A 22,785-nucleotide genomic window follows, 5' to 3' on the forward strand; every position below is an offset into this window, starting at 1 on the left:
GCTACATCCCTGGCTCTGTGCTAGGGGTTCCACAGGGAGCCACGGACTCCTTAAGCCCATTGCTCAGATGAGACAGTGGGGGCCTAGAAGGGCCCAAGGCCACCAGCTGGTGTAGGCACTCGAGATTCAAACCCGGGACTCCCAGACTCCTGTGTGTCTGCCCGCCACTCTAGGCTGCCCCCTGGCTATCCTGGTCCCCGATCCACAGACCTTCCTTGGGTCCAGGACAGCCTCAGTCCTGCTAGCCGGGCACGCCTGGGCCTCTGACCTTCCCCAGCTGGGCAGGTGGCTGAGTGGGGGCGCCCCACTTGTTGCCCCATGGGACTCTGGGAAGAGGCTAAATCAGGAAGAATAGTCAATAAGAAGAACCACGAGGACGGATGGGAGGGGCTTAAATGCTGTACGCACTCAGGCCTGAGCTGCTGGCTGCACATGAAGGCCAGGGAGTGAGGTCCAGGGAGAGGGGTGCAGAGGGCAGCCGGGCAAAGCCAGGAGAGAGCTCAGGAGAGAGGAGCTGCTGTCCCCCAAGGAGAGGGGCTCCTGATGGGAGAAGGAGGGAGGGGCTCAATCGGGAGCTCCTGTTGTTCAGAAAGCAAAGGCATTTCACCCTCGTCCTCTCCTCAGGCTTCTGGGGGGCGGCCTCCTGAACTACACTTCCCATGCACAGGCTGGGGCACCTGCTGCCCTCCCGTGGGCCTGGCCACGTGGTTCTCTGAGGCGTGACCTCCTCATCAGAGGGGTGGGGACAGTGGTAGCCGCCTCACAGGGCTCCCACTCTGGTGAGGACGATGTGGATAGATCATCCCTTCTGGTATCGTCCTGGATGGTGACTGCCTCGGGCTGGCCCCTCCCTCCTGGGGCCAGGTGTGCAGATCTTTGTTCAGTCACTCAGCAGTGTGGACCAGATCCTCTAAGCTTTCTGACCACCTGGTGTATTTCCCACTGCACACGTTAAATCCCCATTTTATAGATGAGGAAACTGAGGCACTAGGAGGTGAGGTCACTAACCCAAGACTCAGTCCTGCAAGTGATGGGGCCTAACTCGCACCCAGGCTGCTGGACCGTAGCGCTGGCTCTCCCTATTCCTAGAAGGCCGCTGGCCCTTCCCGTGAGGCCCAGGGTGTCCCCAGCACCCTCTCACTGGCTGGTCTCCCTGGGCTGGCCGCTGCGTGCTCCGAGTCCAGCCCTTTGTTGCCACTGCCCAGCCCATGCCTCCTGCTGGGGGGACGTGTCCTGGGCTGCTGACCCCACCCCAGGCCTTCCAAGCTAAAGCTGTGCCCCTCCCAGCTGGGATTCCTCCCAAGAGGTCACCTTGGGAAGCCCGGGGAGGCTGGAGCAAACAGGAAACGGCCCGAGGTGTGAGGAGGCACAAGGGAGAGGGTCTTCCTGGTCCTCCCGTCCAGCCCCCATTACATGGTGTGAAGACAGGGCCTGAGAGGGGAGGAACCAGCACCACCCTGGTCCGTTCTGCCTCCTACGTGGTCCTGAGATCTGCCTTGACTTTCCCTCTCCCAGCCCCCACCTCAGACCAGGCCCCACCTTGGACTTCTTGCTGCCTCCTGGGGCTCCCCATCTCCACTCGTCCCCCAAATTCATCCTCCACCTGCAGCCAAAGAGGGCCACTCACAGGCATCTTAAAGTTCCACAGGGCGCCCCACTGCAACAGGACGAAGTCTCAACTCATTAACACAGCCTCAAGGTAGTCCCCCGTCTGACCCCGGATGACGCCTCTGGCCATGTCTCCAGCCACATCCTTTCTTTCTCTGCACTCCGTCATCATGAATTAATATCCGCCTTGAATGGGCCATCCTCCCTCTCCTCCCTCACCTTTGCATTTCCTGATCCCCCTGCCTGGAACACTCCTCCATCTTAACTCTCCCCACCACCCCCCTAACCTGGCTGCTCCTGCTCATCCTGAGGTCCCAGCTCCAGAGTCACCTCCTCCAGGAAGCCTTCCCTGACTTCCTGGTTTGAGCTCCCCGGCCCCCCGGGGTTCCTGCTATGCTACTGCACACTGATGAGTTCCGTCCATTTGCTGCCCTGCCTGTCTCCACCTCCAGGTTTTGATCTGCTCTGTGAGCTAGACAGCAAACTTGGAGGCTGACGAGAATGGGGTGAGGAGGTCGGGGTGACCTGACCCCCTGCATGGTAGGAGAGTTGGTGTCCACACTGAGAGGGGGACACGGGTGGAAGAGCAGATTTTGGATGGGAGGGGGAGTGAGGTCCTGGGCTGGCTGTGTCGGAAGGGCCCGAAGGGCCAGCCAAGGGGATTGTGTAGAAAAGTCTGTGATGGTCCTTCCAGATGTGACCTCCGGAGAGACCCCAATGCCAGAGTGGAGGACGGGAGCACGGGGGGCCTCCCAGCTGCCTCAGTACCACTCCCTTTCCTAGGCTTCTCGAAGCCTGCACTCAGCTGCCCAGCCAAGGTCCTGCCACCTCCCCCAGGAAGCCAGCCCTCACCAGCCCAGCTGAGGCTGCTCTGTTCTCTCCTTGACCTCTTGGTCCTTAGCGCCTCTAGCCCTGGGCTATGTCTTGGAAGTCTTTAAGGTGGGGCCACATCCCTCCATCTCTTGTAGACTCCACATTGCTCCCCACAGGGACCGACACACAGAGAAAAAGTCTTGTGGCCAGGAACTCTGCCCCCTCACCCAGGCAGAGTGGGGTCTGCAGACTCTGCCAGCGGGATTCTGGGGAAAAGCCAGCAGAGGCCTCGAGAGCCTTTGGGTCAGATTGACACGGGCTGGCGAGCAGCGGGGAGGGGCAGGCGGAGGGAGGGGGCCTGTCTGTCCACTCTGGAGCATGTGCCCGGATGCCTGTATCCTCACGAGCCCCGGCCCCAGGCGCTCCAGCCAATGACCTACATCCCAGCGTGCCTCCACGCAGCCGCATGTCTGTGTGCGCATGTGTCCATGCACACGAATGCGTATTGAGGGCATGAGCACCTCACCAGGAGAACAGAGTGCCTGTGTGTGGGTCTCTGTCTCGGCTGGCTGTGTCTGCAAAGCCCATGAGTGAGCTGGTGAGGGTGTGGGGAACCCAGCCTCCCACCTGGGGGTTCCACAGGCTCTGCACCCGAGTGAGGGGGTCTGTGCTCCAGAAAAGTCAGCTCACTGGATCGCAGTTCCTGAAATGGCTGGAGGTGCCTGTCCCCCAGCCTCCAGCCCCACCTCCGCCCAGGACTCTCTCCCTTGACCCAAATCTCAGGCAAAGGCCTCCCCTGCCTTTGCTAATGGTGAACATTAGGCATTGAGAGTGGAGGGCGGCAGTGGAGGGAGGGGGCCTGAGACCACAGGATGAGGCTGCTCTAGAAGGTAGCCAGAGAGGCCAGGAGGGAAGGGGGCTGGGGGGCTCTTGCCTCCTGAACCTGGGAGTTGGGGGTTCAGGCCTCACTCAGGAACACTCCGGGGGCTGTCCCAGGTCTGCCCCTGGTGTGCTCCCTGGTTGGGGGGCAGGGATAGATATCCTTCTCCTGGGGAGACTGTCCTTGACCAAGTGGCTGTGCCAACTCCCTGGCCGGGAAGCCAGGGTACCTAGAAATAGGCCTGCTCTGAGTCTTTCCTTTAGCCAGCTCTGTGGGGGGCCGGGTAGGGGTGGCTGTGCTACCCCTTCTGGGGCTCTTCTCCCAGACTGGCCTCTGACAGCTCACAGGGGATGGACAGTGACCCGCTCAGAGTCTCTCTCTACTGCTGTCTCTCTCCTTCTGTCTGTCTCTGTCTCTCCATCCATCTCTCTGTCTCTCTGCCTCTCTCCTGCTGGGCCGGCCCAGCTCACAGCCTGGCCCCTCCCCTTCCCGCAGAGCCCCACTCCTCATTCAGTCGCACAGACTCAGGGGCAGCAGGAGAGAAGCGAGGCTGGAGCTCCGGCAGCTTCTCCAGGCCCCTCCCAGCCCGCTGGATTCTGTGCTCCAGGTCTCCCCTCCTTCCCTCAGCTCCCGGCTCTGCGGCCCTCCCTCCGCCTGCCTGGGGACCTCCTTGTCAACCCCGCACTGGCTCTCTGCTTCCTTCAGCAAGTGCCGGCTCCCTTCCTTCCTCCACACCTCGGGACCTCAAGCCCCTCTCCTCCTGCACAGTCAAGCCCCCCGCCAGGGCCGACTTGGCTTCCTCACTGCCCACAGGTCCTCAGCGCCACGCCCTGGCCCTAAACTGCTCCAACCAAGGCAACCAGTGGAGCCCCAATTGCTGAATCCAGGACGTTCTTGGGCACCATCTTACCTGCCCTCTCAGCTGAGAGGCCCTGTGGGGAGGGGCGGGGTGGGATGGAGTGGGGGGAGGTCAGGGCGAGGTCCCTGGAGCCTGGCAGCCCGAATCCACATCACTTTCTCTGGGACAATTCTGTAATTTCTCTGAATCTCCGTTTTCCCATCTGTGTTATGGGATGATTGCACTGGGCCTCGTCTCACACGGGTTGTTGAGAGGAGTAAACGTGTTAATACTTGGAAAACAGTCCTGAGAACGTTCAGGCCGAGTTAGCACTCAGTTGACATTGGCTGTCACGATTGTTATTACTACTGTGCTTGTCATTGTTTGAATCTCTCACCTACCCCCACGCACAACCCTCATGCCCTCTGGTTTCCCTCGCGCCTTTCTCCCCATCCCCTCTCAGTCCTCCCTGCGGGTCCTCTGCCTCTTCCTCTGGCCAAGCCACCCAGTTGCCCACAGGACTCCCTCTCCCTCCACAGCCCCCACGCTTTCCTCGCACCTAGGGGGTCTCAAACTCGTCTCCCCCGACCCCTGTCCCCCACACAGCCTAGTTCACATCCCTCCTGCACAGTTGCCAGCCCCCACCTGGGCCTCCTGTCTCACCCTCTGCATCCAGTCCCCACCCCAGACCAGGGGACTCTCTAACAAGTGCTCCTAACACCCCTTACTCTTCTCTGGTCCCCGAGTCAGTTCCACTCAGGGCTCCGAGGGCAGCCCTGTCACGCCCAGTGGCCTCATCCATTAGCGTGTCAGTCAGTTTGTCTGTCGCAGCTGTACCTGGGAGCCTCATCTCTGCACCCTGGCAGTTTTTGTGGAATGTTTGTTGAATGAATGACTGATGCAAGCTGTCAAGGGCTCCTCTGATCAATGCAACACATGGGGGGTCTTAAAGAGTATTGGAAGCCTCCCCTAGGAGTCAGCTCACTTGACAGGGGCGTCCCCTGCACCCAGGTTGGGGAGGGGACATGGGCTGGCCCAGGTCATGCAGAGAGTTCTCACTCTCACTGTGGGTCGAGATCACACGAGTTTCACCCCTAGAGATTTGGATTCAATTTGTTTAGAGGGGGCCTGGGCTCTGGAATGTTTCAATCCCTCCCCCTCCTCCCCTCCCTCCCCCACCCCCACCAGGGAATTCTAAGGGGCAGCCACTGGCAGTGAAGGAGGGGTGCTGGAGCTGAGGGGCCTTCATTTCCCGCCCACGTTCACTTCTTTTAAATCACACTGGGCATTTCCTGTGGGCTAGCTCCACGCAGGGCCCTGGAGGCCCAGGGAAGCACGAGCCTGGGGGTCTGTCCTCAGGGAAGCGCTCAGGACGGGCACCCACAGCTACAATGACCGGGGTCAGGAGGCCACTCTGGGGAGGAGGACCCTGAGCTTAAAGATACCCAGGGCTTGGCCTGGCAGAAGGAGGCTGTGAGCGGGCATGGGAACTACAGGGGATGGGTCTGGAGGTCAAGAACCACAAGTGGCCTACTGGAAACCTCGAGCAATTCACTGAGGCTGGACCCCAAAATCCACATGGGTGAGGAAGGGGGTAGGGGCCTGGAGAGGTCTGCAGGGCCAGGCTCAGGGACTTGGGTTTTATCCTGCACCCTGGGGAGCCACGAATAGTTCCAAGAGGGGGTTGGGAAGCTGGGAAGAGCACATACTGGGAGAGAGGTCAAGAAGGTTGGGAGCCAAGAGGGCAGCAGCGCTCCCGGGCTGGGCCGCAGCTTACCCAGGTCTGCTCAGCCTCCTGTTCCTGTGTCTGGGCTTCAGAGGTCTCTGTTCCCCAATGTCCTTGGCCGCCAGTGCAAGCTCAGCTTCTAGGGAGAAATAGGAGGGTAACCCTCTAATCCTCCTCCTCCTGGCCCCGACAGTAGATTGTTCTTGATCTGAGATGGCCAGAGAAGGGGGTGCACCTTGACGAGATAAACCAGCCTGACTGTTAGGGAAGAAGGGGAGAGAAGGGACGGTGCACAGCTCTCAGAAATCTCACTGGAAAACCTATCCCCATTTTACAGAGGAGGAAACTGAGGCTCAGAGATCTTTGGCAATTTGCCCCTGGTCGCACTGCTAGAAAGTGGCAGAGCCAGGATTTGAACCCTGGTCCTGCTGGCTCCACAGTCCGTGTGCATCCCACTGTGGGCCACTGTGAGTCTGCACTGAGTGCCCCAAGTGCCTGGTCTTGTACCAGGGAGAGGCAGGAGGGGCTCTTTCAGAGCACAAGGGCCCTGGGGGCTCCACTGACTTCACCAGCTCATTGCATAGATGTGCGAAATGCGACTCTGGAGGGCCAAAGCTGGCAGGGGCTGATCAGGGAGGAGAGGAGTGAGGGTGTTACAATCAGAGTCGGCTTCTGGGAGGAGGCAGCTGGGGCTCGTGCAGCTAGAAGTGTGTGGAGAGAAACGAGGTTTGGGTTGGTGGAGGGCAGCAGGGAGGGCGCCCCAAGAGGGAAACAGCAGGAACACAGATGCAGAGGTGGGATGAGTGTCTGGAGAGTCCCAGCCTGAAGCAGGGGAGTGATGCCCGGAAGGCTGGTAGGCCAGATGAAGGCGTGCAGGGGTCGGGGGTTACCTCTCTGGCAGGGTTCCTTGACCTCAGCGCTATGGACAGTTAGGGTTAGGTAACTCTTTGTAGTGGGGCTGTCCTGTGCATGGGAGGATGTTTGCAGCATCTCTGTCCTCGACCCACCAGACGCCAGTAGCATCCCTGCCCCTCACCCCCAGCCCTAGTGGTGGCAACCAAAAATGTTTCTAGACCGTGCAAAGCGTTCCCTGGGGGTGAAAGTGCCCCCACTTAAGAACCATTGTCCTAGAGTCAGCAGGAGCCATGGAAGGGATTTGAGCAGGAGAGGGACAGAGCCCAAAGCTGCAGCCAGAAATCACCTGGGCTCCAGCCGCTGTCCCCAGCCCCTCGATGTCCACTCCACGCCTCCTCCTTCGGCTGACCTGGGGCTCCCTGAGTGCCAGGAAACCCTCCGCCAACGCGGATGCAGGGCTGAGGGCCGAGCTGAGTGGTGGACCAAAAGAGCTTGTGTCTGGGGATGGAACCTCCCGCTCCTCGGCCAGGGCATGGTGGGGGGCAGGGGGTAGTGATCCAGGGCCAAGAGCGGCTGCGAGGCTGGGGCAGGAGCTTGTCAGAGCCGGGATTTGGATAGAAGGAGCTGGAAAGGGGTGGGGAAGCTAAGCTGCCTGAGTCCCTGTTCACAAACAGGCCCTTTTCAGAGGCCCTGAAATCAAAGCATCCCAGCCAGTCGGGATGGAGTTTCGAACTCCTGACCGGTAGTCCTGGGAGTGAAGGGGTCAAGGGCAGCCTTCCAGGCTGGGAGGCCAGGCCAGGGTGGCAACACCCTCTCTTCCTGCTGTCCACGTGCTGTGTCTCAGAGGGAACCAGGGCTGCCTGGAGTGTGTTGAGGAAGGGTGGGGGCTGTGGAGGTGACAAGGGGAAGAGAAGCCCCATTTTCACCGTCTCTCCATCGCCAACCGTGTGCAGCCAGATGAGCTGCTAAAATGCACCACCAGCCTCCCCAACTCCCCTGCCCAAAACCTCCACTGGCTCCCCATGCCCCTCAGGATCAAGTCCACAGCCCTTGGTCTGCCCTTCAAGGATACATATCTCACCCCACCTGCCATGGCCCCTCAACTCCATGCTTCACCCAGGCCCAGAGGCTAGGAGCTCCTCAAGCACTCGGGCTTTCTAGGCCCCCACAGTTTCCAGGCCTCTCTCCTGAGCCTGGTACGCCTGCCTCCTCCCCACCTACATGCCCCCAAACTTGTTAACACCTACATGTGTCTCAGTGCCCCTTCAGTCACCACTGCCTCTAGGAAGCCTTCCTAGCCCCAGTGAGTGGGTGCCTGGTACGCTGGTGGCACCAATCCCTCCAGGATGTAGCTGTCTCTGTGTGTGAAGTCTCTGTCCTGGGGACAGCACTCCAGTCCTCTCATTTCCCCTGCAGCCTTAGGCCCAGAACAGAAAGCTGAGCATTTGTTGAAGGAAAGAGGGAGAGGGAGGGATGAAAAACATGTTTTTAGAAAAGAGAGAGGACAAGAGAGAGCAAACAGTGAGGCAATAGGGATGAGGGGAGTAGCCCTTCCTTCTGGCCGCGAGCAAATGTGGCAGGACGGACTGACCCCACAGGCCTATGTGGAGAAGCGGATATCATTTCTGTGGCGGGACTGCTGGACGGCTCATTCCCCCAGAGGCAGGGTCTTGGGCAGCGCCCGGCCTTGCTGACAGCCCCTCTTGAATTTGGCCCTTGATGCCACCAACAAGACAGGACAGGAATTCAGGGGAATGGGGGGGCCTTGAACTGCCCACAGTGCACTTCGCCCATCACTGGCCGTCAGTGGAGCTCAGATTCCTTGGCTCTAAGAACCCCAAGATCCAACAGACTCTGTCGGGGCCAGCGGTTTTCCAACTGTGTAGAGGAGTCCTGGGGTCCCAAGGAGATGCCCAGATGTTGCCAAATAGGAGACACCCACCCCCCTTCTCCTAACACAGTTCTGTCCAGAGCAAATGCTAACGTTGGGCTTGCCTGACAATTTTCATTTGAAACGAGGGTTCTGTGGCTGAATCAGTTTAAAAAGCAGCCACCCCTTCTGGAACAGATGGGAAGACCAAAGCCTAGAGAGGAATGGTGTGGCAGAGCCACGTCGACCTCCCGGCCCTTCCCGCTGAACCCCACAGCCCTCTGCGGAAAGTGTAAACATGAGTGAATGACTAGGAATCTGACAGTCGGTTTTGTTTGGTAACATGGAATGACAGCAAAGGACATTTGGTTTCTGGGGCGAGGGGTGGGGCATAGGGAGGCGGAACTGCCCTGAAGTGGGAAGGGAAGAGCAGAGCATACTGTAATTACACCATACCCAGCCTGCTTCAGAGCTGCTCAGAGATACTGCACAGACTCCTGCCTTTAGCCAAAGTAGCACTAGGTATGAAATCAGAATCTCAGGTTCAAAGCCCAACTCCTCTGTTTACTCACTGCATTGACCTTCGCCAAATCAGCCCCCTCTTGAGACTCAGTTTCTTCCTCAATGAAATGGGAGCAACACCACCCTCATCCCAGAGTTGTTGTGAGGGGTCAATGAGAGCACTGAGTAGGGGTTGAACAATTCCTAATGGACTCAGGATTCTTCCTTGTATGTGACCTTGAGGACGTTCACGGGCTCAGGTTCAAATCCCAGCTATGCCCCTTACCAGCTGTGTGACTTGAGATAAATTTCTTAACCTCCCTGCCTCAGCTTTGCCATCCGTAAAATGGGGATAATAGGGGCACCCACCTGCCTCATGGGGTGTAATGAGTTAATATGTGTAAAGCAGCTAGAACAGGGCTGCATCACTGTTTCTTATCAATATTTGTACTCAAATAATAGCAGCGACGAGGTCTTGCGGAGCAGCAACCTCGGAAATGGAATAAAAGAATGAATGAGATAATGAATGAACACAAGAAAAGTTAGGGTTCTCCCAGGGAATGCCTTAGGGACCTATCTCACCCAGGTCCTCACCCATGAGTGTTGTCTTCTAGCCATTCTTTCTCAGCTGGGAGTTCCCCTGGCTCCCTATCGCTGGGCCTCCGCCTGCATTTTTCTGCAAACACGTAGAGGTAGGATTCTATTTTGCCCCTAGATGACTTTGGGTGATAAAGAAGTAACTTCAGCCTCCTTGAATTGAATCTTCTCTCCAGAATGTGTAACAAAACTGGAAATTAGAATTGCCCTGGAGCTGATTATTCTGGGAGGGCACCTCCTGGCATTAAAACTAAATTAGATCAAGGTACCTCTGTTATTAGCAAAATAATTCGCTATGATTACAGAACGCAGCCGTGAATCCTGATGGCAGATGAACTTCAGGTGACTTACTTGAGACAAATAACTGTGCAAAAATCACAGGCTCATCTAATCGCTTCTCTACAGCGTTGCAGTTGGGTAATTATGCTAATGGTTGTAAGAAATCACCTTTTGCTGTCTGGGATTGGGAGGGCTTGAGACAGAAATGTGCGGCAGATATTTCCCGCTTCCAGCTGGAGAAGCTAGGCGCCATGTTTGGTTCCCAAATGGACCCTTTCTGGGGAGCTGGTTTGGCCCCGTGTCAACTGGGAGAGAAACCTCTTATGAATCAGAATTGCAGTGGCTTTGTTATTCGTCTCTTTTCAGATCACCTTTATATAGGAAATTGAATTTGTCTAAGTTCCACTGTTGGGCATGGTAATTCCAAGAGACAAGTTAAACTCTAAAAGCTCAGGACCTTTGAGTCAATTCAATGCAGCAAACGTGTGTTTGTGCCCACTGGGTGCCAGATACTGACCTAGGCACAGGCGGGGGAGAACCAGCATTTAAGAGTGTTGCTTTCTTGACATGGTCTCTTGTCCCCTTAGCAAACTGAGAGAGGCAGTACCGTTCCCATTTTGGAACAAAGAAATGGAGGCTCAGAAACGTGAAATGACTTGCTCAAGGCGCTACTGCTGCTAATCAGTGGAGATCACTACTTCCTTCCACCAGAGGGATCTGGGCGGCTTCCTGGAAGAGTGGGCCTAGGGGAGGGCATTGTAGGTAGAAGAGAAGCTGAGCAAAAAACCCAGAGGCAGAAGATTAAAGGGGGGTGGTGTTCATGTATGGGGGACAGGGTTGGGAGAGTGGCTGAATATCATACCACAGAGGGCCTCAAATGACCAACTGACGGTTTGGACAATGGGGAGCCACTGCAGGTGTTTGAGCAAGGGAAGGATCTGATGGAATCTGAGAAGTACCCTGGCTGCAGGTGGGGGATCTGCTAGGGGGCTGCTGGCAGGGAGGGGGTCAGAAAGTGATGAGATAAATAATAGATAATTTTTTAGTATAAATATGTCCAAATAGTTCATAGGACGCACTTATACTAAAAAATTATTTCTTGTTTATATGAAATTCACATTTAATTGGGCATCTTGTATTTCATCTGGCAATCCTACCCCAGCTCCTCACACCATCTCCAGCCGGGTTCTGGGCACCAGCTGTGTCCTCTGCTTGGTATGAGTTTCCCCACTGGGCACACAGTCTGGCGAACTCCTATCCACCCCTTGAGGCCCTACACTCCTTAGTATTTATCAGGTACTGTGGTCATTACTTTCTCTCTTTTTCTTTTTTTGTGAGGAAGATTGTCACTGAGCTAACACCTTTGCCAATCTCCCTCTGTTTTATGTGGGATACCACCACAGTGTGGCTTGACTAGCAGTGCTAGGTCTGTGCCCAGGATCTGAACCTGTGAACACCAGGCTGCCGAAGTGGAGTGCACGAACTTAACCACTATGCCACTGGGCCAGCCCCTGGTCATTACTTTCTTGTGTAATTGTTCTAATGTCTGTCCCTCCTCTCAGCAGCCAACCTTACTTCCGGCTGCACAGGAACAAAAAGTTAAGGTCGTGACTCCCTGCATTTCCTGACCCCATCTCCACCCCAAATTGCCTCTAACTTCTGCTTCTGTCCCAGGATGAGCCAGTCTCTCCATCCCTCCTGAGGCCTTGCCTGTTCCCTTGAGTGTCACTCACCTCTCTCAAGGGCAACTTGAAAGTCCCACTGTCTCTCGGGTCATTCCCACCAGCCAGGACACACAAGTGCTTCCCGTGCTCCCTATCACCGGGTGAGTTCGCCCAGAAGCAGGCTCTGAGCCGTACCAGCATGCAGGAGGTTTACCAGAGCCTGCCCCAGGGCTCAGTGCCTGTGGAAGGGAATGGCAGGAAGCAGGAGAAGTAGAGCTGCTGTGCGGTCTCAGAGCAGGTCTCGGCCCACCCTATGTGGAGGCAGCAGGTAGGGGTCCGGAGCAGGGATGGCCTTCAGAGCTGTCCTGAGTAGTGTCAAGGGGCTGGGCCTTTATGCCCCTGGGGTGATTGGCCACTGATGTAGGCCACCCTGGGACGGAGGTGTCACCTCAGGTGCAGTGGCTCACCTCAGCGGAGGCCACCCCCAAAGAGGGCCATCTTGCAGCAGCCTCCCCACCCTCGGGGCGTGAGTCCTCTGTTCTCCAAGGAAGGATCTGGGTTGCATGTCCCAGCATCCACCACGCATCCCCCCAAACCCAACCATTCCCCTCCACGACCCCTAATCTCCTGAATTCCTTCTGAGCAAGCCCCTCTGAAGAGCTGTCTGTCCTCCCTTCCTCACTCCCAGGCACCCCTCTTCTCTGAACGCGCTCCTGTTAGCCTCCAGTCTGGACCCTTTAAATCGGTCTTCTTCCTCCAGACGAAGGGATTTCTGTAAAACTCAAGCATTGACTGCGCCTCCCCTGCTTAGGGTCTCCCAGTAGCTCCCCCAAAGTCCCCACTCCTGGGCATGACATTGCGGCCCCTCATGACCCAACCCTGCTTCTTTTTCCTGCCCCCTCTCTCACAGCTGCTTGACTGGAATCCTTGAGCACGCTGGGTCCTTTCCAGCTTGTCGTGCTTGCGCATGGGCTGCTTCCTCTGCCTGGCTAACTTCCCTCTCTGCTCTGTAAAGACACATTCAGAGGTCATCTCCTTGGAAGTCCTTCCGGAAACCATCGCTTCAGCCCACCAGCCCAGACTGGCATCAGGGCCCCCACAACCACCTACGTACTCCATCATGAGCACACTGGGAGCTCCTTACATTTGGGTCACGGGGAAAGCACCCAGGGGTGTGCCATGGGTCCTGGTGGACTTGTCGACCATCTCTTCCCCTGCACATGTGAGCAGCTCACTGCTCTGTTTACCTGTGTCCCCAGCACCAAGCCCAGAGCCTGGCGCAGAGCCTGACATTGACTCAGGCACCCGGGGAATCCACGGACAGCAGGGGTGGGTGTGAGAGAAACTGCAGAGACAGACTCAAAGCATCGGAGGCTGACTAAACTCACACAGGGCTGCGCCCCTCAAAACAGGCCTGCCCTGGGAACTGGAGCCGTCCTCCGTTCACTGGCACCTGACCCTTCCTCCGTTCATAGCGTCAGACGCCAGACACATTCTCTCTGGGTGTGGAATTCTCAAACACCTCAGAGCCGGAAGGGAGGTTTGCACATTTCTACTGTTTATTCTCTGTGACCCTCACTGCCCTGCACGCACGCTGGATCAGGGCTTCTCTCTGCTCCCCCCCACCCCCATTCACGTCACCCCTGCCCTGGGTTCCTGTGGGCCTGTGTGTTCATCATATGATATCTGGGTCGATGTGGTTTTGAATCTCACTTTCATATCAAGTGAGGGCCCACCACCCCAATAAGAGATTAAGTACTAACTGGTTAGTTTGTACGACTGTAAAATAGTGTATGCATGAATACAGGTGTAGCACAGTGGTTATAAAGCCTAGGATCTGGAGTCAAACAGACATGAGTTTGAGTACAGGCTCTGCATTGCCATGCTGTATGATGTTCTGCAAGTTGCTTAAACTTGCTGAGTATCAGTTTCCTCATCTGTCTGTCAAGTGGAAATAGATAGTAACAGAACCTCCTCAAAGGTGTTTGTGAACATGATGTGAGAGAAAACATGAAGAATCTGGCAAAGCACTCACACTTGTGTACATATCCATGTGCACAGATGTAGAAAATTCTGGCAATTAACAGTGTCCAAGAATGATAAACAGAGCCTAGCATTGGAGGTGTGCAACCAGACTTGGATTCGCTTATTCATTCAACAAACCTTCAGTGAGCACTTCCTATCTGCTGAGGTCTTTGCTGGGGGTGGAGGAGCTGCAACAATGAACAAGACCAGACATGGTCCGTGTGCTCAGGAATGTCCAGCCCCGGGAGGGTGACACATTTATCCAGTGATCACACAATAAAGGTACAGTCACCAACCGTGATGAACGCCATGAAGGAATGGGACTCAGGCCATGGGTGTGTAGTGTGCAAGGCCAGGGAGGGCTGCCCTGAGGACATGATGCCTAGGCTGCCATGGGAGGAAGTTAACCGGACCAAGGAGTGGAGGGGACAGAGAAAAGTGTTCCGGAGAGGGGAACCTGTTGTGCAAAGGCTGTGTAATGGGAAGGAGCATTGCATATCTGGGCACCTGGAAGCTGGTGGGAAGAGGGAGAAGGGAGATGGCAAGAAGTGGGGCTGGAGAAGTGGGCGGGGGCCGGACCACCCAGGGCCTGGTAGGCCACCAGAAGGCAACACGAAGCCATTAACAACTTTTAAGCAGGAGTCCAGGTGATATGATTGGACCTGTGCTTTGAAAACCTCATGAGGAGACTACGTAGACAGGGACCAACAGAGAGAGGGGCCAAATGGACGCAGGAAGCCAGCTCTGTTCTTACTCAAGTCCAGAGATGACAGTGTCTACACTGGCCTGGAAACACACATTTGGCAATCACCAGCATAAAGCCAGTGGTTGAAGCCACGGGCCTGGATGCAGCTGAAGTCGCCTGTGGAGAGAGTCTGGAAGGATAAAAGGGACTTGGACAATCTCCAGCTCCAGCTTTTGTAGCCCAGGAGAGTAAAATGAGGTAGCCAAGGAGAGAAAGAAGTGACTAGAGAAAAACTGGGAAAGGATGGTGAGATGGAAGGGATCAGAAAGTTTCCAGAGGATGAATTATGTCCAAGGGGTCAGGTGAGATGAAAATGGAAAGGTGTCCTTTGGCGTTACCAACAAGGAGGTCATTGGTGACCTTCTTGAGCACTGAGATGGCAAACCTTAAGCTGGGTGAGATTCCTGTCTTTCATGGCCATTTGCATGGGACAAAGTGCCAAAAGTGGCTAATGTCCATGTCACCAGGATAATATTACATTGTCCAATGCAACCTGGATCAAAGAGCATCGGCTCATTCGCCCAGAAAGTCTCATCTGAACCCATGAAGTACACAGCGTTGTTCTTTTCCAGGGACCATATAGCCCTGTTGACTTTATATATTTGTTTGCTTGTACAACATGTAACACTGGCCAATTCCTCCTCCAGAGTCTGGACTGTAAGCAATTTGCAATCCTGTATGTTGCCTTGATGGAAGCTCCCGACAAGCAGACATATGTGGATTTTGCATATACAGTGCAGACAATGCACTCGGTAAACCGCCTCAGACACGTCCCTGGGGAAGGTGCTGCAGGCTCTGTCACCCCTACAGATGGAAGCTGGCAAGGAACAGACGGGTCCAGATTGGGATCCCTGGGCTACATGCGAGAACAGATTGGAGGGGACCAGAATGGACGTGGAGAGATGGGGAGGAGGGTCCGTGGTTATGAAATGCGCAGACCCTTGCCCAGGGGTGGGAAAAAGGACAGGAGGAAGGAGCACCAAGGGCAGTAACTCAGAGCACACTTCTGACCCTCCAGGTTCCTGTTACATGCTTTTGTTCAGAACTGGAGAACACCCCTTGGCATTTTTTAAAATCAGTCTCCCACTTTCATAGTAACCCAATCGTGTTCCTCCCACCCCCCCTGCAAACATCTTCCTCTTGGCCAATATTCACATAATTGCTACCTGTTCCCAAAACAGGGCCACGCACTTTGCCTCTATTATCTCATCGAATCCTTGCAAGTACCCCTAGCAATAAGCCCTGGTCACATCCTGGTTGTACAGACACAGAAATTGTGGCTCAGAGGGATGGAGTAGCATGGCCTTGGTCACAGAACTGGCAAGTGGTTCAGCCTAGGTGTGAACCCAGGTCTCTCGGATCCCAAAGGTCACAGTAAGATCCAAGAACACTCAGTGAAGACCAAGCGGTCAATCCGCATTGTGGGATTGTTTTCCTTTTGAGAGTTTGGCATGACCCCTTTTTGTTTCTTGTTTATTTTTTAATTTTTTTTTATTCTTCTCCCCAAAGCCCCCCAGTACATAGTTGTAGATTCTAGTTGTACGTCCTTCTGGTTGTGCTGTGTGGGACGGCACCTCAGCATGGCCTGATGAGTGGTGCCATGTCCGCGCCCAGGATCCGAACTGGCGAAACCCTGGGCCGCCAAAGCGGAGTGAGCGAACTTAATCACTTGACCACAGGGCTGGCCCCCCCTTTTTGTTTCTCAATATTTGGGTCCCCTCACCCCTTTTATTCATTCAACAAACCTTCCTGAGGCCAGCCTTTGTGCAGGTGGCAGGGCTGCAGTGGTGGCTCAGATAAGCTTCGTGACCTGGAGGAGCTTACAGGGGCAACAATCCACAATGTGCTAAACAAGGACGGTGGGGTGGGTGGGTGCTGTAGGCATCCTCTGCTTGGGAGAGCAGACGCAGACTTCCCAGGGGCTTCCCATGGGCTGAAATGCCTGAGCTGGATCGTAACAGGAGAAACAGGTCCTGGCCCGGCAGAGATAGGGAGGACAGGCATTCTAGGAAGAGTAAACAGTTGGTGCCAGAGCTTGAGGGCATGACAGAGCTTGGGGGCGTTTGGGAACCGGGCTGCACGATGCTTTGGAGGGAGAGTCTCAGTTAGCTGGGACTAGGGTGTGAAAGGTCCCAGAGGAGAGTGAGGAGCAGGCTATTCATGTTCTTAAGATTTACCGAGCGCTTCACCATGAGCCAGGTTTGTGCTGAGCACTTCACAGACACGTGTTACTATTCACGGACTGTATTATTTCAGCAAAAATACTGAAGTTCAGAGCAAGACTGGATTTTATATTTTATACCACCATGCTTGCTCTGTACCTAAAAAAAGGTACAAAGAGGAAAACAAACAGCTGTGTACCCACCACCCTGGTCAAGAAATAAAACCTCACCAATCTGGGTGAAGCCCCTTTCCGCCACCCTTCACATCTCCCTTTCCACCCCAGAGGTAAACAGCTCGCTGAATAGTGTATTTATCATCCCTCAGAGTTCTTTATACTTTTATCACATTCCTAGCAGTGTATGGTATCATTTAGTTTGGCATGTTTTAAAAATCTGTATGAATGATACTATACAATTTGATCTTCAGCAACTCGCTCCCCACCCCTCCACTTAAGATTCACGAGGAATCTCTAGTCATTCATTTTCACGGCAGTATGGAATTTCATTGACCAATTGACAATTTGTTCACGCGTTCTTCCGCTGATGGACACTGAGCCTGTTTCAGATGCTTTACTAGGATAAGCCCTGTTGCAGTGGGCAAGCAAAACGTTCTCTAGTTTTAACTCAGAAGCCAAGTCTCTGGGTCACTGGGGTGTGAGCATCTTCAACATTTCTGGATGCTGTTAAATTCTTTTCCAGTGCAGTGGTACCCATTTCTCCTCTCACCAGGTGTGCCTGAGAGCTCCATCCACATCTTCGCCAACACTCTCTGCTGTCCTATTTCTTTGCTTCTCGCCAACCTCACAGGTGTGCAATGGTGCTTTCCTGGGGCTCTATGTCGCATTTCCCTGATCAAGAGTGAGACTGAATATCTTTTCATATATTTATTGGCCATTCTGTTTCCCCTTCTTTGAATCGTCTGTTCAGATATTTTGCCTGATTTTTTCTTGCTTCTTTTGAAAACAGATTTGCAGATCTTGTACATTTTGGATATTGTGTTCCAAATATCTTCTTTTGATAAACAGGAGTTTTACACTTTAATTAAATGTGTCGATCTTTATTTCGATGGTTTGTGCTTTTTGGGTCTTTAAGAAATCTTTCCCTATTACAAGGTTTTTGCGTTTAAGTCTTTAATCTGCCTGAAATTGATTTTTTTATGCATGGTGTGAGGTAGGGATTTCATCTCATTTTTTGCCAATATGGACAGCCAGTTGAGTCCATAAAATCACCATTTATAGAAAAGTCCATCCTTTCCCCAGTGACCTGCGGCACCACCTCTGCCGGTTATCAAGTTTCCATACATGTGTGGGCCTATTTTTGCAGCCTCTATGCTAGTCCATTGGCCTATTTATCTATCCTTGGGCTAATATCATATGGTCTAGTTGTACCTTTTTAGGCTCTTAGCACTTCCTCCCTTGAATTAGAAGGGCTAGTAGCTTCCTGAGAGCAGACCCACGTCTTATTCATCTTTGCACCCCTTTCATGACTCATTATGTGAACCTCCATGTCATGCTTTTGTCGGCAAAGCATTTCTCACACTTTGTCTCTTGGGCTCCTAAGACTCCTTTATGCAGAAGAGGAAACTGAGCCACAGAAGTAAGATTACCTGCTAAGGTCACATAGCCGGAAGGGGTTGGTTAGGGATTCTGTAAGATTTCAAAGCCATCTTGGGCATCCATCCCATGTTGCCCGGGCTCTGAAGACCTCCACTTGACCCCTGGGCTCATCTCCTAAGTGATATTCACTTCTTCCTCCCTTCATTCAACCGGCAGCCCCTGAGGAATGTGTGTGTGCCAGCTTTTGTCGCTGCAGGGTCCCAGACCCCATTTCTGGGGGCCTCTTCCCAGTGCTGGAGGCCAGCAGGGGGGGAAAGTCGTCTGAGGCTTGGGGTCAGCGGGAGGAAGTCTGGGGGGGTTTCAGTCATTGAAAGAACCCCAGCCCGGGCGTGCGCGCGGTCCAGGCGCTGCCTTCACAGAGGACGCCGGCTTCCCCCAGGAATTGGAGGCGTCCTCCCGCCCTCCCGCCTCGCCAGGCAGGAATGCGAAGGATCAGCTTTCAGCAGAGCGCAGCTGCCGTTCCGGGGAGCTCCTGGTGCAGGCCCTTCCCGAGCGGCCGAATTAACTGGTTCTGTCTGTCCAACTGGGAGAGCAGCTCTCGCTAAAAATAGCGCCCTGCCAAGCGGGCCCTGCGCCCGCCGGGAGCCGGGGCCTCGACTGTGGGAGTTCGAACCGCGAAAGTGCAAGGAGCCCAGGGAGCTCCGCGCGCCCCGACCCCGGGCCTGGCCCAGGTGCCACCCTCCCAGGCCGAGGCCGCGGGCACGGCGCTGTCCTCACAGGTGCCGCAGAGGGTGGAAGGCCCGCGAGCCGAGGAGCGGCCCAGGCCGTCCGGGATGGGAGCCGACAGCGCGGCCTCCCGCGCGCTCGCCTGGGCCTCGCTGCCCCTGCTGGGGCCTCCCGCCGGCGCGCTCTGCGAGGACACGCTTGGCAGCCGAGGTAAGGCCGGCCGCCCGCGGCCGTACCCCTCGCTCTTCCCAGGCCCTTGCTGGGGCCTCCTTCTGCGTCCCCACCCGAGGTAGGCGGCGGGGGACGAGTGGGTGGTCGCACAGGGCTGGGGGAGCAGAGCCAGGCGCTGTTTGCAAACTCACCTTTAGTTTGAAAAAGTCACCGTCTCGCTGCCGCGTCCCAGAAGCGGTCGCCTCTTTGACCTCAGTCTTCCTATCTGGAAAATGGGACAATAAAATCGTCAAGCTTTAATATTTTGATCCCAAGATAAGTTAGGGAAGCCGCGGCAGTGGATCACAAGCGTGCTGGAGAAGTCTGGCAGAACCCAGATGAGTCCTCGAGAGCCTGTGTTGGTGGGAAGGGCTGGAGGTGCCTTCTCTCTGCCGTCCTCCCCACCCCGCCGGTCTCTCCCAACGCTCTGGACCTGGCATCGGCCCACGTCCCGCGCGGCCAGAGATCCAGGCGCGGCGCACAGCAAAGTTTAAAGGGTCAGCGGACGCACGAAGATCCTTGCGGGAGAGCAGGTGTAGAGTGGGAGAGGGGTGAGCGAAGCAGAGTCGTGGTCCACTCCCCGGTCCCATACCCCAGAGCCCCCGGGCTAAAGCAGGGATTTCTCTCTGAAATCCTGGAGGCCAGGGAAGGCGCGCAGTCCAGCCGCACAGAGGGCCTCCGCGGGCCGGCTGAGACCGCTGGGCCCGGGAAGGGGAGGAGGCATGTGGCCGGGCCTAGATCCCGGGCCAAAGCGGGGACAGGGGGCGTGTGCCGGGAGCTGAGAGGTTCGGCCCTGCCCAGTCCGGCCGGGTGGGGTGGTAATAGTGGGGTCGATTGGCCAAACAGGTGCGCCCCCGCCCCTCGGCTCCCCGCCTCCGGTCGGTCCCGGCCGGGCGGGCGGAGCTGCGGGTGGCGGGGCCTGCGATTGGCGGGGCTGGGCCGGCCGGGTGGCCGGGGGAGCCCGGGAGCCCGAGCGCCGCGGCGCAGGCGGAGGCGCGGAGCCGGCCGGAGCGCGCCCCTGCCCGGCCCCCGCCCGCTTGGCCCGCTCTGCCTGGCTGGCGCTCCGGAAACTTTCCTGCCTCCCCGCGACCCCGCCACCTCGTGACCCTGGCCTGGGGCAGCTCGGGCTCCGGCGCGTTTGGGATGGCAGCGTCCAGCGGCCCGGCTGGCGCGTAGAGGTAAGAACTAGGGCCCCCGAGTGGGTATTAGGGGCCCCGGGGACTTGAAGGGGTCCCGGAGGGATCCGGGGTTCAGAGGATCTGGGGACCCTGATGGGAGGTACGGGGATGCCGGACTGAGGAGGGGGCCTCAACTTTGTTTTACTTACTCCTCTTCTAGCCCACAGCCCCCTCTGCCGCGAGAGTCTTTGCGCGGTGCGTTGACCCTTTGAACTTCCCTGTGCGCCCTGCCCAGATCGCAGGGTCCTTGGGAGAGACCCGCGCGGGGTGTCAGGAGGAAGGCACCCCCGGCTGGGGCCCGCAGCCGGCGGGGCTGGGGGTGGGGGTTTTCTCCAGCCTCCAGTGGTCTCCCAAGATCTCAGACCCTCCTCAGCCCATCCTCGGGGTTGGCGATTGGGCAGCCCCTCCCCTCTGCCCGGAGCCAGGCACCCCGGGGCACCCACGTTTTGAGTGTTGTTTTGTTCAACCCGTAGCCACTCCTCAATTTTCAGGGGGGGCGGGGTCGTTGAAGTGTAGCCGCTTTTCGGTTTCCTGGACTGCCTGGAACCCCACCCTCCATGAAAACACCTTGAGCTAAGCCGAGTGGGACTAGAGACCCAAGACATCTAGGTTCCCATTTCCAGCCTGGTGGGAATGATGGTGGGGTTTTCTGGTTTCTGGAAGGTCTGTTCTTTTGAGCTGTCAGGCTTGAGTCATATGGAAATTGCACCCGTCTCTTCCTGCCCCCTCCTGCTATTTAGAGGGGAAGTTAATTTTTATTTGAATTTAATTTTGATTAAGGGTAGATAAGTAGATAGCTTGTCACGGATGAGGATCATCTTTAACATTATTTCCCCTCAGTGTCAAAGCCAGATTCATTTCTGGGTTTTCTTGGCCTAAGACAGTACACCTGAGGGTTAAAAACCAAACCAAACACCAGCTCTGGAGCCCAGAGAACCTGGGTTCAAACCCCAGCCCCACGGCTCACTAGCTGTGTGTCCCTTGGGCAGGTTTCTTAATCTCTCTGAGCTCAAAGGTCCCACTCCGGGGGGGCATAGTCAGGCTTTTACAAGGTAAGGTGTGGAAGGCACCTCGCTCATAGGATGACAGCCTTGGGCTGCCGGGCTGCATCCTGGAGCTTAGGCCCTCTGCTGCCTGAGGGGCCCAGTCCCTTTGTGCCTCAGTTTCCCCTCCTAGCCAAAGTTGGTGTGGACCAGCCCCACTTAAACGGCTCTTTCGAGAAAAGTGCACAGATCCACATACCTCCGAGGCATATGATTTCAGTGGGTTTGTAGGCCTCAGATTTAAGGTAGCCCCGGCCACCCCCCTCCCTGTCCTGAACTACTTGGAAGGTGCCTGTAAGGCTTCCTGTCTTCGGCTGACCTCTCCCCATTCCTTTGGATGCTTGGAGGTAACGGTTGTAAATATTAGGGAAGTTGCAAATGCACTAATTAACCAGCATAATAAGGAGGGGGCTGACCTGCAAAACGTGGCTCAAAGTCACCTTCAAGACCGTCCAGACTACCCTCTGCTCATTCTTCCTTCCCTGGCGCTGTATCTCCACCCGGTGAACATCTAGTCTTTTTTCCTGGGATCCCCTAGTGACAGTCAGCCCACTAGGCAGCTGGTTTCATGACTGGGCAACTCCATTCTGTTAAAAAATTCTTCCCGTTTGGAGCAGAAATCTGTGTCCCTGTTACTTCTACCCGCTGGTTCTAGTGCAGCCCTTCAGGCTTCTCTTACTGGCTCAATTATTCACTGTGGTCCCCTGGTGCCTGGCATTCTGTTTCTTCCTTTAGGCATTCGACACACTGAGCTGAGCTTGGCAATGATCACGGCACATTTATTGAGTGTTTATTATATGCCAGGTCCTGGGCTGAGGGCTTTACACATACTATTTCCTTGCATCCTGAAGACAGCCCCACGCCGTTGATTCTTTTCTTACCCTCGTTTTGTATTTGAAGAAACAGGTTTAAAGAGGTTTAAGAGATTTACCCAAGGTCATACAACCTGTAAGGAGCTGGCTGCATCCCAAACCCAGCATCTGCCTTTAGAACCCAGGCTTCCAATTGTTACTTTTGTTCTGTGCTGGCGTGCATGCCCATGAGTGTGTGTGTGTGTGTGTGTGTGTATGCCTGGGTCTGTGGTGTGTGCTGGCAATGCTTTTTTCACAGTCACGTGAGGCACCTGTTGAAATGCAGATTCCTCATCTCCGCTCCAGGCCTGGGAATCTGCACTTTGTAAACCTCGCCAGGCCGTTCTCAGGTATATCACTGTCTGAGACCCACAGCCCCAAGGGATGCTTAGGGAGAGAATGTGGAGTATGAGTTCCAAGAGATCTGAATTCAAGGCTTGGCTTCACTCTCTTGAGCTGGTTACTTTTGCCTTCTGGGGCTTTCTCCCAATTGTCAAACGGGCATGGTGTTACACCCACTGGTGGGGTGTTTGCTGTCTGTGGATGGGCTGTGGAAGTCTCCGGGGTGGATGTCAGGTGTTATGGTCAGGCCCTCAGAGGACAGAGCTGCCCTGGTGAGGCCTCTCCTGCCACAAGTGGATGTGATGGCAGCCAGCTC

General features: G+C 55.6%; 1 protein-coding gene and 1 long non-coding RNA gene across 26 annotated transcripts in view; one reads left to right on the plus strand and one right to left on the minus strand.

Moving 5' to 3' along the window:
- The window catches only part of LOC103555446 (uncharacterized), a 39,231-nt gene extending 19,372 nt beyond the window's left edge, over window positions 1-19,859 (minus strand). The window contains exons 1-3 of one of the 3 annotated variants that reach the window (XR_546004.2): window positions 19,648-19,859; window positions 19,208-19,281; window positions 5,917-6,004 (exon numbers count right to left, since the gene is read on the minus strand). This is a non-coding gene — a long non-coding RNA (uncharacterized lncRNA). Of the gene's footprint in view, window positions 1-5,916; window positions 6,005-19,207; window positions 19,282-19,488 lie in introns of all 3 variants that reach the window. The other 2 variants (XR_011533534.1, XR_011533535.1) reach the window with 2 other exon arrangements.
- The window catches only part of DAB2IP (DAB2 interacting protein), a 194,427-nt gene that overhangs the window by 5,840 nt on the left and 165,802 nt on the right, over window positions 1-22,785 (plus strand). For 5 of the 23 annotated variants that reach the window (XM_070596149.1, XM_070596153.1, XM_070596158.1 and 2 more), the window contains exon 1: window positions 19,991-20,233. The exons of 12 other annotated variants lie outside the window; for them this stretch is intronic. Coding sequence is in view for 2 of the 11 variants with exons in the window: in XM_070596142.1 (XP_070452243.1) it covers window positions 18,953-19,055 (103 nt within the window). In the remaining 9 variants the exon portion in view is untranslated. Of the gene's footprint in view, window positions 1-18,620; window positions 19,056-19,990; window positions 20,234-22,785 lie in introns of those variants that run through there. 6 more of the 23 variants (XM_070596142.1, XM_070596157.1, XM_070596161.1 and 3 more) reach the window with 4 other exon arrangements.

This window comes from Equus przewalskii, chromosome 26, assembly GCF_037783145.1.
Source record: "Equus przewalskii isolate Varuska chromosome 26, EquPr2, whole genome shotgun sequence".
NCBI classification, from domain to species: Eukaryota; Metazoa; Chordata; class Mammalia; order Perissodactyla; family Equidae; genus Equus; species Equus przewalskii.